At 42.2% G+C, this 14,428-nt stretch overlaps 2 protein-coding genes across 3 annotated transcripts in view; both read left to right on the top strand.

The window, feature by feature from the left end:
* LOC5507741 overlaps positions 1–4,345 on the top strand; it is a 38,111-nt gene extending 33,766 nt beyond the window's left edge. For both annotated transcript variants that reach the window (XM_048724651.1, XM_048724650.1), the window contains exons 40-45: positions 70–132; positions 252–413; positions 2,091–2,261; positions 3,230–3,355; positions 3,792–3,973; positions 4,231–4,345. In XM_048724651.1, the coding sequence (XP_048580608.1) occupies positions 70–132; positions 252–413; positions 2,091–2,261; positions 3,230–3,355; positions 3,792–3,970 (701 nt within the window). In that variant the 3' untranslated portion in view covers positions 3,971–3,973; positions 4,231–4,345. The remainder of the gene's footprint in view (positions 1–69; positions 133–251; positions 414–2,090; positions 2,262–3,229; positions 3,356–3,791; positions 3,974–4,230) is intronic.
* A 3,482-nt stretch (positions 4,346–7,827) lies between these two features.
* Positions 7,828–10,797, top strand: LOC116614921. The gene is made up of 2 exons (XM_032376510.2): positions 7,828–8,822; positions 8,953–10,797. Exon 2 carries the CDS (start codon positions 9,116–9,118, stop codon positions 10,010–10,012), a length of 897 nt encoding a protein of 298 aa, XP_032232401.1. The 5' UTR covers positions 7,828–8,822; positions 8,953–9,115; the 3' UTR covers positions 10,013–10,797.
* Positions 10,798–14,428: the final 3,631 nt, after the last annotated feature.

A 14,428-nucleotide genomic window follows, 5' to 3' on the forward strand; every position in this document is an offset into this window, starting at 1 on the left:
CCTTTATTATCCATAGCATGCATACCCGTGTTTTTCCACCCATCTTTCGTTATCTTTTTTACCCAACAGAGAAATCGCCGATGGCAAATGGAAAATGCAAGGATGGTTCAATTCCGTATACTACCTATTGCTGTAAGTAACATTTATGTGATTTTTACAAGAAATTTTCTGTATAAGTTTTTTTTTTGGGGAAATTCCATCTAGTCGCCGCCTCCTGCGGAAGTTATCATCATGATTTTTCCGGTTTTTAGTGAACTGCCCGCGCGGAGCGTTCCATAACAAAAACACGCAGAAATGTGAGGATTGCCGAGTCGGAACATACCAAGATACTGAGGGTATGACTGAGTGTCAACCTTGCAACAACGGATTCTTTACAAAGAGCACGCGCTCCAAGGACGCCACTGATTGCCTGCGTAAGTAGTACTGTGATCTTCCCCCTACGATACGCATGAATACAAAGTAAGATATGGATGAATCGTGAAAAGCCGGTGGTGTACAGCGGTATGTCCTTGATTATTGAGCCACGTCTAAGTCATGACGGGGCTTGGTGGGCGGGTCGACGCATCGATACGTGTCAGTACTGGAATCGAAAGATCAAAGCCGTCTGCGACAGTCATTTCTACCACGCGATAAATTAACCCATTGACTCTTGGCTTTTTTGGAGCTGAATTTACAAAAAACAGACTGAAAACAGATACATCCCCCCCCCCCTATTCTGAGTTTTATACAGCCCGTCAAAGTCAAACACAGCTGCACCTAGTCAGCGATATCCAAGCTTTCCAACAGTGCTTTGCGGTCCCCACTTTTAATCCCTCGTCGTTGTGCTGAAGCCAGCACAAGTTGATGGTTGCTTGTATTTTTCATCAAAAATACAGCTATGAGCATATTAGGAGAGTGTCTCAGGACATCATGAAGTCTTTTGGGGCATAATTGAGTGTTTTGCTTATGGATATTTGCAAGCAAAGGTGGATTCATGATGATTTTTCTTGTTTGGCTTTGCCTGGATGAGAAAATAATTTTCTAATGAATCACCACAGCTCTCCTAAATGCTGTCTTTTCTGAAACCAAATTGATTCCAAAATTGTTTACACTGCTATTCTGGGTCTGTATGACCTGGAATTGATTTGTTTGGCTTCGGGGTGAAAAGACTTATAAAAAACCATCTGACTTTGGGGAGAGGGGTGTTGACTGGCCCTCCCCTCGTGAATTTTCCCCTGGATCTCCCAGAATGCTTTGAAATACGTAAAGATATTTTCGTGGTTGTACAATCCTTCAAGGAATGGACATTGTGTTTTGAGGCCAAGGAAATTTACCTGAAGGATCAGAATAAAGGTATCTATTTGTGTCTTGAGCTGTGTTTGCTGATCTCTCTCCCTTGTGTGGTATTTTGAGCGTTTTATTGAGAGGGGTGATTCTGCTTTTCTCTCCTTGTTCGATTTGAGATTTGTCAAAGAACCTGTGCTATTATTTGGCTTAAGAGTAGATGCCAACACCTTGGTTGGATGCATATCTGCAAGACCATTTATCCCTTAGACCGATGCCTGAGTATCTTCATCTTGTTGTGTTTATTTTGAATTTATGAATTTTTTGGGTTGTGGGTACTTCCCAAAGCCGGTACAGGCCGGTTGAGGGGTCAATGTGTTAAGTTAATTATGTTAATTTTATGCTTTATTCCCAATTTTTTTGTGCACGATTTTGTTGTTTTTGCTAAGGGATTTTACAATTTTATTTTTATATTATTATTATTATTATTATTATTATTATTATTATTATTATTATTATTATTATTATTATTATTATTATTATTATTATTATTATTATTATTATTGTTATTGTTTTTGTTATTGTTTTTGTTATTTGTGTGTTGTTATCATGTTTGTTGTTATTGATGAAGATGATATGAAGAGCTGTTGATGATATGGTGCTGCTTATGATTGGGAAGATGATGGAGAAGGAGGGGGAAGAGGATGATGATAACGATGATGATTCTATGATGATGACGATGGTTATAAAGTTGTGTGGTGGTAATGGGAATTATATGATGTATATGTATATTGATAAGCTGATAATGTTCTTATATATTCTTTTAGCACAATGCGCAAAGGGTTATTTCTCCGATAATGGCCTTCAGGAAACAATCTCCCCATGTAGCCAGTGCCCTCCCAACACGTACCAGCCTTTGTTGGGTCAGACCTCCTGCGAGTTCTGTCCTCCGGGCAGCAAGTCCGCAGCAGGCAGCACCTCACTGGACGACTGCATGGGTGAGTGTCTGGGGTTTATCAGGGCGGGAGGTGAAACTGGATGACTGCATGGGTGAGTATGCTGGGGTTTATCAGGGCGGGGGGTGAGACTGGTTGACTGCAAGGGTGAGTGTGCTGGGGTTTATCGGGGCCGGAGGTGAGACTGGATGACTGCATGGGTGAGTGTGCTGGGGTTTATCAGGGCGGGATGTGAGACTGGATGACTGCAAGGGTGAGTGTGCTGGGGTTTATCAGGGCGGGAGGTGAGACTGGATGACTGCATGGGTGAGTGTGCTGGGGTTTATCAGGGCGGGATGTGAGACTGGATGACTGCAAGGGTGAGTGTGCTGGGGTTTATCAGGGCGGGAGGTGAGACTGGATGACTGCATGGGTGAGTGTGCTGGGGTTTATCAGGGCGGAATGTGAGGCTGGATGACTGCAAGGGTGAGTGTGCTGGGCTCTATAAGGGCGGGAGGTGAAACTGGATGACTGCATGGGTGAGAATGCTGGGGCTATCGGACTGAGTGTAAAACTGACGATTCTTGATATATTAAACTCCCGGGGATGTGAAACTGGAGTTTCTCGGCGGATGCGGAAAGGAGGAAGCTCATTTTTCCGCTTGAGTTTACCGGTAGCTTATTTAGAATAAAATCGCCAGATACTCAAGCTATACCAGAGCAGGATACAAAAATGAAGATGCATATCTGCCTACTAGGGTTTACTGGAGCAGTATGTGAAACTGGAGAGGGGAGACGCTACCATGATATTGATGTGCATGGTTTTTTCATGACTGTTGAAGAAGGAAATCAATTTCATTTCATTGGCGTACGAAATAACGCTGATAATAGAGTGACTATAAATTAAATAATGTACATAATGATAACAATCTTTAAGAAGCCCTACGAAAGAAATGTACTTTTGTTACGATATATACGAGCACCTTCTCGTACAATAGGTGTTGCTAAACTCGGTGTACTTTTTCGCTTCAGTCCCTGCAAGAATCGGGGAGACATTCCCCATGTCGAGCCTCACTGCTGCCTACAACTCCACCATTCGACTAGAATGCTTCACTGACGGCCGACCCGCGCCCCAAGTCACGTGGACTAAGGTCGGAGGTAAGGTCAAGTTGTCATGGTTACAGTATGGATAATTTATGTTATTTTTAATGCCCACATTTGTATAATAATTGTTTAATTCTCTATATCTTTTTGTCGTTGACACTTTCTTGTCATGGTCGTTGATGTTCTTATTTGTTTGTTCGATATTTAATAAAGAAACAGGGTTTTTGGGAATGTCTTAAAGACTGGCAAGTTATTGTCATTTTTTGAAGAATTGTTCTAATTTCAGAGATATAGCTATTAGAAGAGCGTTGAGAAAAAAATGATATAAAAATCTTAAAAATATCAAGGCTAAATTTTATTTTAATAAAGTTACCTGAACTTTTAAAAGGTATAAAAACGGCTTATGTAAATCTTAGAGTATGCCCCGTTACAAATTAAATAAACATAAATAAAATAAATAAATGATAAACTGGGTCTCGTGTCTAACCAGATTTGCAACCCGACTCATCCCGAGTAAAGTCCGAGATCCTCTACGACCTCGACATGAGGCAGATCGGGCTGGAGTACTCGATAATTAGTGCCCAGTCCTATGATGCGGGCACGTACGAGTGCAAGGCAACGAACAAATTGGCGACCGCCTCCCACCGAGTACAAATAACGGTCGTTTGAATGGTAAGGACATCTTCCTTGTTCATTGAAACAACACTTGTGTATAGTACAGGGCTGCAAATATTTGTTGTTGTTTTTTTAACCTCTTGACGCAACGCTTCACAACCCTTCGCGTTTATGTGTTTTATTAGTGATGTCATCCTGTAGCTAAGTGTCCGTATGGATACTTGCACACCTGATAAAGAAAGCCTTATTTACGTTGTATTGTTATGCACTATTTCACTTTTAATACCCCTACTGAACATTATTTCTGTCCACAGAATGGACAAGACACCATATCACGACACTAATGCTGCGCCGTGAAGGATGTCTACTATTTTCTTGTATCACTGTTGGGAATTATAGAATTTGAATAAAATGTGAATGATTGAAAAATAGGCATGATTTGTTAAACTTACACTACTTCGTCGTCTTCAGCCTTACATTAGAAGATGGAGCGGAAATGAAGTCGGGGAAGTCATTTCTTTAGGAGGTCTGAGGTCAACTTTCATTCAGCATTCCTCGTACATTCCTCATTCTACCCCTCCCCCCCTGCGCGCTCCCTTTGTACATAAAAAATTTCCACTCAAGGTGTGACGGAATAATTGGCTGCAGGATTGAAGAAGTCCAATCATGCCTGCATTTACCATACCCGCAAAAATCTGAGTCACACCACTGCGCATCCATTTCCATCGGCTTGACCTCGATCAAACGTTAACATCAAGGAATATGCTCGAAATTCTTTGAGGACGGGTACCTTTTAAAATGTTGGGCATTCCTTTACAAGGCATCGATTTTCATTACCACCTCTAATTCACATATTCACAACTAAAGCAAGGACGACGGCAACAAAATTCAAAGAACCAGACGTGAAGTGCACTTTGTCCCTTACACTACTTTAGTCTTTTTACTCTACCACTTGAAAACCCCAAGTTCCACGGTCTAGTGAGGATGCATACGTTTGCTCTGAAATCCAGATTTCTATGGTAGAAATAAGGTTCAAGTCTCTCTTTGCCTTTTTAAGGTCTAAAAAAACGACTGAGCGCAAAGCATGAAAGCTTTGGGTCACGTTCTCCCTGAGATCGCCGTCGGCGTTGCTTGTAGGGAGGGGGACATTGAATAATGAAAAAAAAATCGCGCAAGAGAAAATGGAAGTATTAAATCGAAAAATTCTCTTAGAATTTAGATCCAAACTTCTATTTTTATTCAACAGCCATTAAGGGAAGTTACACCCATAGGAGCTTCCCACCACCTTCTTCACCCTCTTTCCGTCGCTAAACACCTCGGACTACGGACAGCATTATAATTTTTGTGGTTTAGAAGATCTTCTTCACATTAGCGCCGCGAAACACGTGTTGACTTAAATATCCGGTATAGTTTAAAAAAGGAACTGCGATAAACCACAAGCCGCAATATCATAGAGAATGAAACAGCCGGAATTTCGACTAAAGGCAGAAGCCAACGGAGCGACGAGCGTAAACGGGTTTTACGTATACCGGGTAGTGTGTATGATGCGATATGTCTCTCCGTATCTATAACGCTCGTCGCTCCGTTGGCTCTCTGCTTTTGGTTAAAATTCCGGCTGTTTTCTCGCGACCTCTCTAATTTATCGTCTGTCACACGAAATGAAAAACGGGCTACATTTGTTTGTAATAAATATTGCCCGGCCATAATTTATTGCTGTCCGGTGATATATTGCTTTCGCTCTCCTTAAATTTAATAAGTCTTTGCGGAAATCGCATTGACAGCCGAAAAACATCCATTTTTCACGATGAGGGTTGATAGAGGGGTCGTGTTTTGACTCAGCTCGCTTTCGCTGTGCAAGTAATTAAGGTCAATTGAGTCCTTATCTCGACAGTCAACTAGTTATCTTGCCAATGGTGGCCGATAAGATTCGAGTAAATGGTTTTTGCACACGTTCTGCTCCCCAACACAGAGCATTGTGCAAACGATCGCTCATCTGCCTGAGTCATGTGGACGTCGTGCCAACCCTAATTTCAATTCAACTCTTCACCAATTGCTTGGGTAGTTGATCGCAACCTATTCTAGTCTAGAGAGATAGAGGATTCGTCCACTCTGGTATCTTATCCCATTTTTGGCAGTTTATCACAATCATCACTTCTACTATGCATACAATGTTAGAAGCTCGTTCTATTCTTGGATTATAAATCATGATTTCATCACAGCACTTCCACCGCAAATCCCTTCCAAACATCGTAAAACTCAATAGTTTTGTTAAAGTCTGTATTTAAGATGTGTTTTTTTTTTCGGAATTCTGTTGGATTTAATTTTCGTGACTTTTCTTTTCGTAAGCTATCATCTAGTCAGCCCTCGTCTCATCGTCTGGCTTTGTTTGTTATCAGCCATGTTTTGTTATTTTGCTGTAGATTTCCTGACATTTAAACGCTTGACCTTAACTTGAACGATGCACTAGAAATAGAGTTGATCTTATTTTAAAATATATCATCTTTTTGGTTAACAGTATCGATTAAAGTGCCGGGTTCGTAAAGAAGTTCCTGACGCGAATTCTGATGAAGATTCTCAGTTCCTGTCAAGCAAAACCCAAAAAAATGTGCTTTTGTTATGCTTTAAAATGAGCCTTTTCCTTAACAAAAGTAGAAACATTAAGGTGTACACAGCAAAGGAACAACTCCTTTCCTGTATCCTGTTCCCTACCTATTATTAGAATTGACTGAAAACGTTCACTAAAATGGCGACCGGAAATGTGAAGTAAAATGGCGGGGAAATATGAAGTTAAATAGCAAGAAAATGTAAAACAAAATTGCGGGAAAATATGAACGGAAATGGACGTAAAATGGGAACTAAAATAGCGGGAAAATGTGAAGCAAAATGGGGTGATACGAGCCGAAATGGCCGAAAAATGTAAACTGGACGGGCGTGGAATGTGAAGTAAAATGGCGGAAAATGTAAAACAAATTGGTAGGAAAATATGAGCCGAAATGGCCAAAAGGAAGTAAAAAGTCGGGAAGATAGGGGCCGAAAAATCGTAGACTAAAATGGCGCTTGAAATGGCGGGAAGATGTGGATGGAAGGGCAAGAAAATGTATGCGACTCAAAGTGTAAGAACACAGAAAAACGTTTCACGAGTCATGGGATTTTTGGCTCTGATAAAGAAAAAGAGAAGCATAAATACGCGTGAGGAAAAAAGAACGGGAACGCACTAGTTGAACTGTCATGGACTTACATAGACAACAATAACTGTCCTAAGCATAGCTTTGACATGGCTGTTCTATGGACATACAGTATACGCTAAGACGCACAAAGTGCACTTGTTATAAGATTCACACCCCTAGATTTGGGACGACAGGACGGAAGTACGGAAAATGATTAGTGTTTTCAGTCTTTGTAATCGACTCTGCCCTAGGACTTGTGTTTTACGTAGCCTTAAAAATCCTAGAAGTGTTTTTACCACTGTGGGGGGGGATTACAAGTGACCACATAATTGCGTTGGATTTTTTGTGTGCCTTGCTTGTTTTGAAGAGCCCTTTCATGTTTGTAGTGCTAAATGACAGTACACGGTTTCGAATTATATGCCAAAATAGAAGCCTCAAAATGGAAAAAAAAGATTGCAATGTGTTTGAATATGGGGCTGGAAAAATATTTTGCAATTCTTTTCAATATATTTTACAAGTTAATAAAGATCACGAGATGGGGGTTGGGTTGTAGTTTTTCTTCTTTATCAGTTTTACCTTGTGATATAACGGAAATTACCAAACTGAAGAGCAAAACATTACTTCAACAGTGCAGAACTACTACAAAAGAACATGACGAATCAATGATTTGCAATGAGAGATAAGTGTAATACGATGTCATTTTCCATCCCTATTTCCACCTCTGCTTTGGCTTTATTTGGTGTAATTAACGCTAATAGTGCTAAGCACCAGCGGCGTTCTGATAACTTGCACAGCGTACACACCTTCATACGCTTTTCTTAGCGGAAAGAACAGCGATATCGTAATACACGACCATGTACAGTTTTCAAATTCATGACATTCTTCACTGGGTATGGGAAGCCGAGATAAACGTCGCCTGGAATGATGGTGTTTTAATTTGAACTCGCCTGCAGCAATGGCCTGCAGAATTTTCAAGTGTAAGCGTCCGGTCGTAACTACGTACAAGCTATTAACATTCGATTTTATAAAATAATCGTTAAGAATGTCATAACAAAGCTCACTAAGGTGATATATGGTCGTCTCGTAATCAAATCTTCCTCGCCACGGAGTGTAATAATTCTTTAACAGGAATCAATGAGAAAGCAGCTCTGGTTATTTCCTACCAAACATGCAGTGTTTAGATTCAGCAAAGAACAAACAACACAGTTTTTCCACAAATCATAGACAAATGTGTATCGCATTAATATAAAATATTTATAGTCAAAACAGCTTGATCTTATCGTGTGAGGATTTTGAAGAGTTGGCAGTGACATCGGCTGCCAGTCCATCAGATGTGCCCACTGATAGTAACCGTGTGTCCATCAGAAGCCCAAAGCAAGCAAGACCTTCCTACCTCTCATATGCCGACAGTTATTTGCAATTCTATTATCCCAGGATTATTTTCATCCTTTCAAGCACACAATAGAGGACTAGATCGCTCCTCCTAGCTTATAATAGGCAAGATCGTCAAGAAGACAAGGGCTATTTGCATATCACTGCTGGCTTCAGTGTCACTCTACTAGTACAATATTATAACAACGTGAGCGCTAATCGGATTAAAGCTCGTTGGCCCTCTAATCTATACTCAAGCCAAAGGCCCGATACTATCAGTGGATATTTCAGTTTCTGGGCTTCCATCCGATCTCAGAATATCTTTGTAGCTCGACCCTGCGCTTCCAGCCTTCTTTCTATCGGAGACGGTAGGTTCGATAAATATTTGTACAATTAATTTGTTTCGAACAGCTAACAGTGCAGCAAAAGCGATCGCAAATTGATGCCAGTAGTTGCTTGTATCAACAAGTTATTGGCTAATGTTTGTCTTATTTTTAGTTCCCACGGTGTTTTCGTAAGGACGTAAAGGCCGCCCGCCCACCAATGTTATTTGATGCTTGTCCACAACGGCCTGTAGGTTAGTCTGCCAGTGCTCGACTACGGTGCACAGACGATTGACAACTCAGATCACAAGCTCTGCTCGGCTAAAGCGCTTTCTACCATGAAGTGGTCCAAGCTTTGCATATCACTCGGAATTCTTTGCGTCTGTTTGACTAAATATACCCAAGAATGCTCGCCGCCAAAAGGTTGGCAGCCTATGACTCCATCAGAGCGAGCTAAAAAGGCTCAAATCGTCGTATACGGGACGGTAGTAGCAAGCCCTCGTACTCGTATTAAGGGAAATAATGGACAAAAGACAGCCGGTCGTTACACTGCGGAGTTCCGGCTTCACTGCATTATAAAAGGGCCCAGGTTAAAAGCTTTGGTCAATATCACAGGTTTCGGTGACTTTCCAGGAGTGTGTGTCCACTCAACTGCGAAACTCAATAAGACTTACGTAGTGTTCGTGGAGCACTCTTACGACACTGGTGTCTTGCGTGTTGATGAGATCAACGTTCAGAGAGCTTCCGTGCACGTTGGACAAGCTCACAAAATCGACAAACTCGCGGTTTTGCGCGAGATCATGTTTGAGTCGGGTCGAAATGCTTCGGTACCTTTGGATGCTAGCAGTGATGTAAAATCGGGCTGTCCTAGCTTTCCGACAACAAGTGTGTCAAGGTATCCTGCGCGCAAGGACGACAAGCACGACAAAGCTTGTCGGTGTCGAAAGAAAAAACAAAAACAAAGAAAGAAGAAGAAGAGATTAAAGAAGGTTAAGACGTTAGCTACGAGTAAAGAGTGGCTGGAGCAGCCGACATTGCCTCGGACTCGCCGATATAATAATGCTAATACGGCGCTGGAAGGGAATGTGGAGGTGCTAGTGCAGATATCGGGGAATGAGGACTTTATGAAGCTTGGTGGTGCGGCCCCACGGCTCTCACATTTTGGGTATTGTTGGCGTATTATGTTGACATTACACTGCGTCATTATCACACAGATAATGTGGCTAAATACTTGATTTATTGAGAGTCTAACAGCCTTGGAATGGTCGTAAATACGTGTTTGGAGACAGTGGGTGAAAAGACCGCGCGAGATATTCCCTCGCTACGATTCACCTTCCACATTCCGTGCGCGAATGACACCGAAACGAGAAGAAGAGAGTTTTACTCTGTTTAAACGTGCAGTTATTGTCAAAGCACTAGTCCGTCCGCTGGTTCAAGCGAGACCTCGAAATATAACACCCATAATTGCCGCTTAAATACAGCGGAAATGTACAATTCCATACTAAAGTTGCACCCAGTTAGCAGCAACAATAGTATATTAGCGAATGTAATACTATATCATGATATTTAAGCCCTTCGCTGTCAGTAGTCTCCACACTTTACTGGTGAACGGTGCAGGTTCGGGCGACTCAAGTATTCATTAACTAGATAGTAGTGTATGCGTCTCATCAGTATGAGGAAGACTTCAGAAACAATACCTAGCTATCCAGTCATTCATCAAAAGTAAAGCCATTAACACCTCCGTTCTAGTGAGCAAGCTTAGCTTGGTAATTAACGACTGAACAAAAAGTTCTCGAAAAAGAGTAATACCGTTATGCGAACGTCCGCAAACGCGAGAAAATCATCTCAAAAGAGTGCCGATCTTCTTTTAAGAAAAATATACAGAAAGGTTTACTACATCCCTAAGGACTCGGTGCCTTAAAACAATGCCAACTACATTGTTTGCCTAAAGGTGTTTAACAGTTTTTAAGTGCCTTGTAAATAAATTCAGATATAAAGAAAAGAAAAAAAAAATTGTTTAGATTTGACTTTTTAATGTCTAACATTTGTGTTCTTGATTGCAACCGGATATTATAGCACAGAAGGTACTGTGCGAGAGGATAAGAAATCCGGACGGTAATCTAAAAGCGAGTGTCACAATACCTCTAGCGATTACTCCGAATGATTAACACATAATTGAAATCCAACCCAAGTGCAAACGAACACCTCCAAGAGATCGAGTGCGATGCATAATCATGCATGGAATGGTCTAGTTACTCCACAGGCAATCAGGGGACCGGGTGATCGCGTGAACTTAAAGACACTAATCCGCTAATACCATTTTTATGAAAACGGATTACCATTTAGAAAAGGCGAAATTAAGGCACCCAGGCGGGTTGTTATATAGTGCAAATAGCTCTTAGAACAATTCTTTAAAGCTAAATGAGTTCATTTAGAGTATGCAATACAAGACCTTTGATCACCCTAGTCAATTGCATCTCGCACCAGCTTGTTGTTGTTAGCTTTACGCGGTTTGCCTAAGATCTTATCTCGACCTTATTACACGCAGTAAGCTCTCGATGTTCGAGATTTCTAAAGGGTCTAGTACCGCGCGCTCATGATCAATTACTCTCTAGCATCCTGTCCTTATCGGCGAAGGAGCCTTTCAATGGTTTTCATTAAAAAATCCCAGGGACTCTCTCAATCTGGTAACATCGTATACGTACACTTGGAGTGAAAAGGTCATTTTATTTAACCCATCTTAGTTATACGTTACCTCATGGTGGTTACAGGGCTCATAACTTCAAGGATTTGTTCCCGTTGGCCCAGTCTCGAGACGAAAAAAATCCCCAAGATACGCCAGATCAGAAAGCTTATCCTAAAGATAACGAATGAACAATGCGTTCAGTTGCATATGCGATTATTTCGGATCGCGTGCATTTTGCTTATTGATACCGGGTGGGGGGAGATATTTCATCATTTTATTTTTTCAATTTTTTGATGAGTTTCAGTATTAATTTTATCAGTAATATATTTTATTTTTTTTGTCCATTTGTGGCATGCATTAGTAAATGTGATGTTTTTATAAAAAAACATCTGGGTCTTATTTTGGCCTTGATATATTTATAGCCTTGATCCTTTGCCCCATTGTGTCGTTAACAAAAAGGGATCTTTAACAAGCCTGCAAGCCTTTGTGGGTGACGATTCAGATTACTCTGTGGTTAGAAATACTTGCTAACTATTTGTACCTGACGCTGCAAAACAGCGGGAAACATAGTCTTCGTCTTTAATGAATTGTTTTTTGTACTTGTCAAAACAGGGGTTAGAAATAACTCCAAGAAAAACCCCGAATATCCAATGAAAACCCCGATTCATTTAATATTTATCGTCTAACACCAGGAGTGCACCGCTTACAAAACAAACAAAATTCTGTCTGCGAAGATTAGTTAAAGTGGAGGCGCACACGAGCTCCGGAAGCCACTGTTATTTCTTTTATAGCAAACAAATTGCAAAGGCCGAAAAATAAATTTAAAGAATGCTGCCTACCTCAGCAGGGTGGGAGGGAACATTGCTGTTTCGTTGACAGAATAAATAGCCATACTAACTATCGACCCGTGAAGGCAGTACAGACAGTAGAGACGATAAAGTTGTTTACGGATAACACCTTTTTCACTGAAGAAAACAATGAAAAGGATGATTTTGTATGCTATGGCTGGTCGCTTTTTTATTTTGTAGGCTATGGCTGGTCGCATCTCGATTTTGTATGCTATAGCTGGTCGCTTCTTAATTTTGTATGCTATAGCTGGTCGCCTCTTGATTTTGTATGCTATGGCTGGTCGCTTCTTGATTTTGTATGCTATAGCTGGTCGCCTCTTGATTTTGTATGCTATGGCTGGTCGCTTCTTAATTTTGTATGCTATAGCTGGTCGCCTCTTGATTTTGTATGCTATAGCTGGTCGCCTCTTGATTTTGTATGCTATGGCTGGTCGCATCTCGATTTTGTATGCTATAGCTGGTCGCCTCTTGATTTTGTATGCTATGACTGGTCGCCTCTTTATTTTGTATGCTATAGCTGGTCGCCTCTTAATTTTGTATGCTATAGCTGGTCGCCTCTTGATTTTGTATGCTATGGCTGGTCGCCTCTTGATTTTGTATGCTATGGCCGGTCGCCTCTTGATTTTGTAGGCTATGGCTGGTCGCATCTCGATTTTGTATGCTATAGCTGGTCGCTTCTTAATTTTGTATGCTATAGCTGGTCGCCTCTTGATTTTGTATGCTATGGCTGGTCGCTTCTTAATTTTGTATGCTATAGCTGGTCGCCTCTTGATTTTGTATGTATTGTATTTTGTACGGAATACACAGAGCCCTAGTCTACACTAGATAATGTGTATTTTACAGTAATTCGGGGATCATCCTATATAGCGAACGAACGCGGTTCATCCTCGACAAATAATCAGACGTTCTTAGATTAAAAAAAGAATGGATTGGAATTTTTCGCGACCAAAGGAAAATAAGCGTCTAGAGGAGTCATAGGTTGGTACACTTTACGACTTGAGTGATAGAGGTGTTGCGTCGTAGCGAGTCGTAGGCTGATTTGCACTCTACGACTCGAAGTGTAGAGGTGTCACGGGCAAGTCGCATACGACTGAATCGTGTTGTCTTAATCAGCATTTAGAGTCCTTGAGCTTACACTTCATTTGCGTTCGATATATCAGTTATTTTACGTCATTGGGGGTCACCCTTCCTTCCTCAGACCGCCCATTTCCTTATCTTCATTATCAATACTTTCTATTGCGGATATTTGGTTAACCTCAATGCTAAAAGACATACAGAGTGCATAACCAGCTTAAAAATGCTAAATATAGACGGTGCGTGTGTCCCGCTAGACGGCGCGTGTGTCCCGCTAGACCGTGTGTTTCCCGCTAGACGGTGTGTCCCGCTAGACGGTGTGTGTCCCGCTAGACGGCGTGTTTCCCGCTAGACGGTGTGTGTCCCGCTAGACGGTGTGTATCCCGCTAAACGGTGTGTGTCCCGCTCGACGGTGAGAGTCCCGCTAGACGATGTGTGTCCCGCTAGACGGTGTGTGTCCCGCTAGACGGTGTGAGTCCCGCTAGATGGTGCGTGTCCTGCTAGACGATGTGTGTCCCGCTAGACGATGTGTGTCCCGCTAGACGGTGTGTGTCCCGCTAGACGGTGTGTGTCCCGCTAGACGGCGCTTGTGTCCCGCTAGACGATGTGTGTCCCGCTAGACGGTGTGAGTCCCGCTAGACGGTGCGTGTCCTGCTAGACGGTGTGTGTCCCGCTAGACGCTGTGTGTCCCGCTAGACGCTGTGTGTCCCGCTAGACGGTGTGTGTCCCACTAAACGGTGCGTGTCCTGCTAGACGGTGTATTTCCCGCTAGACGGCGCGTGTATCCCGCTAGAAGGTGTGTGTCCTGCTAGACGTGGTGTTTCCCACTAGACGGTGTGTGTCCCGCTAGACCGTGTGTGTCCCGCTAGACGCTGCGTGTCCCGCTAGATGGTGCTCGTGTCCCGATAGACGGTGCTCGTGTCCCGATAGACGGTGCTCGTGTCCCGATAGACGGTCGCGTGTCACGCTAGACGATGTGTGTCCTCATGGACGGTGTGTGTCCCGCTAGACGGTGCGTGTCCCGCTAGACGGTGTATGTGTCC

This window comes from Nematostella vectensis, chromosome 3 (assembly GCF_932526225.1).
Source record: "Nematostella vectensis chromosome 3, jaNemVect1.1, whole genome shotgun sequence".
NCBI lineage: Eukaryota > Metazoa > Cnidaria > Anthozoa > Actiniaria > Edwardsiidae > Nematostella > Nematostella vectensis.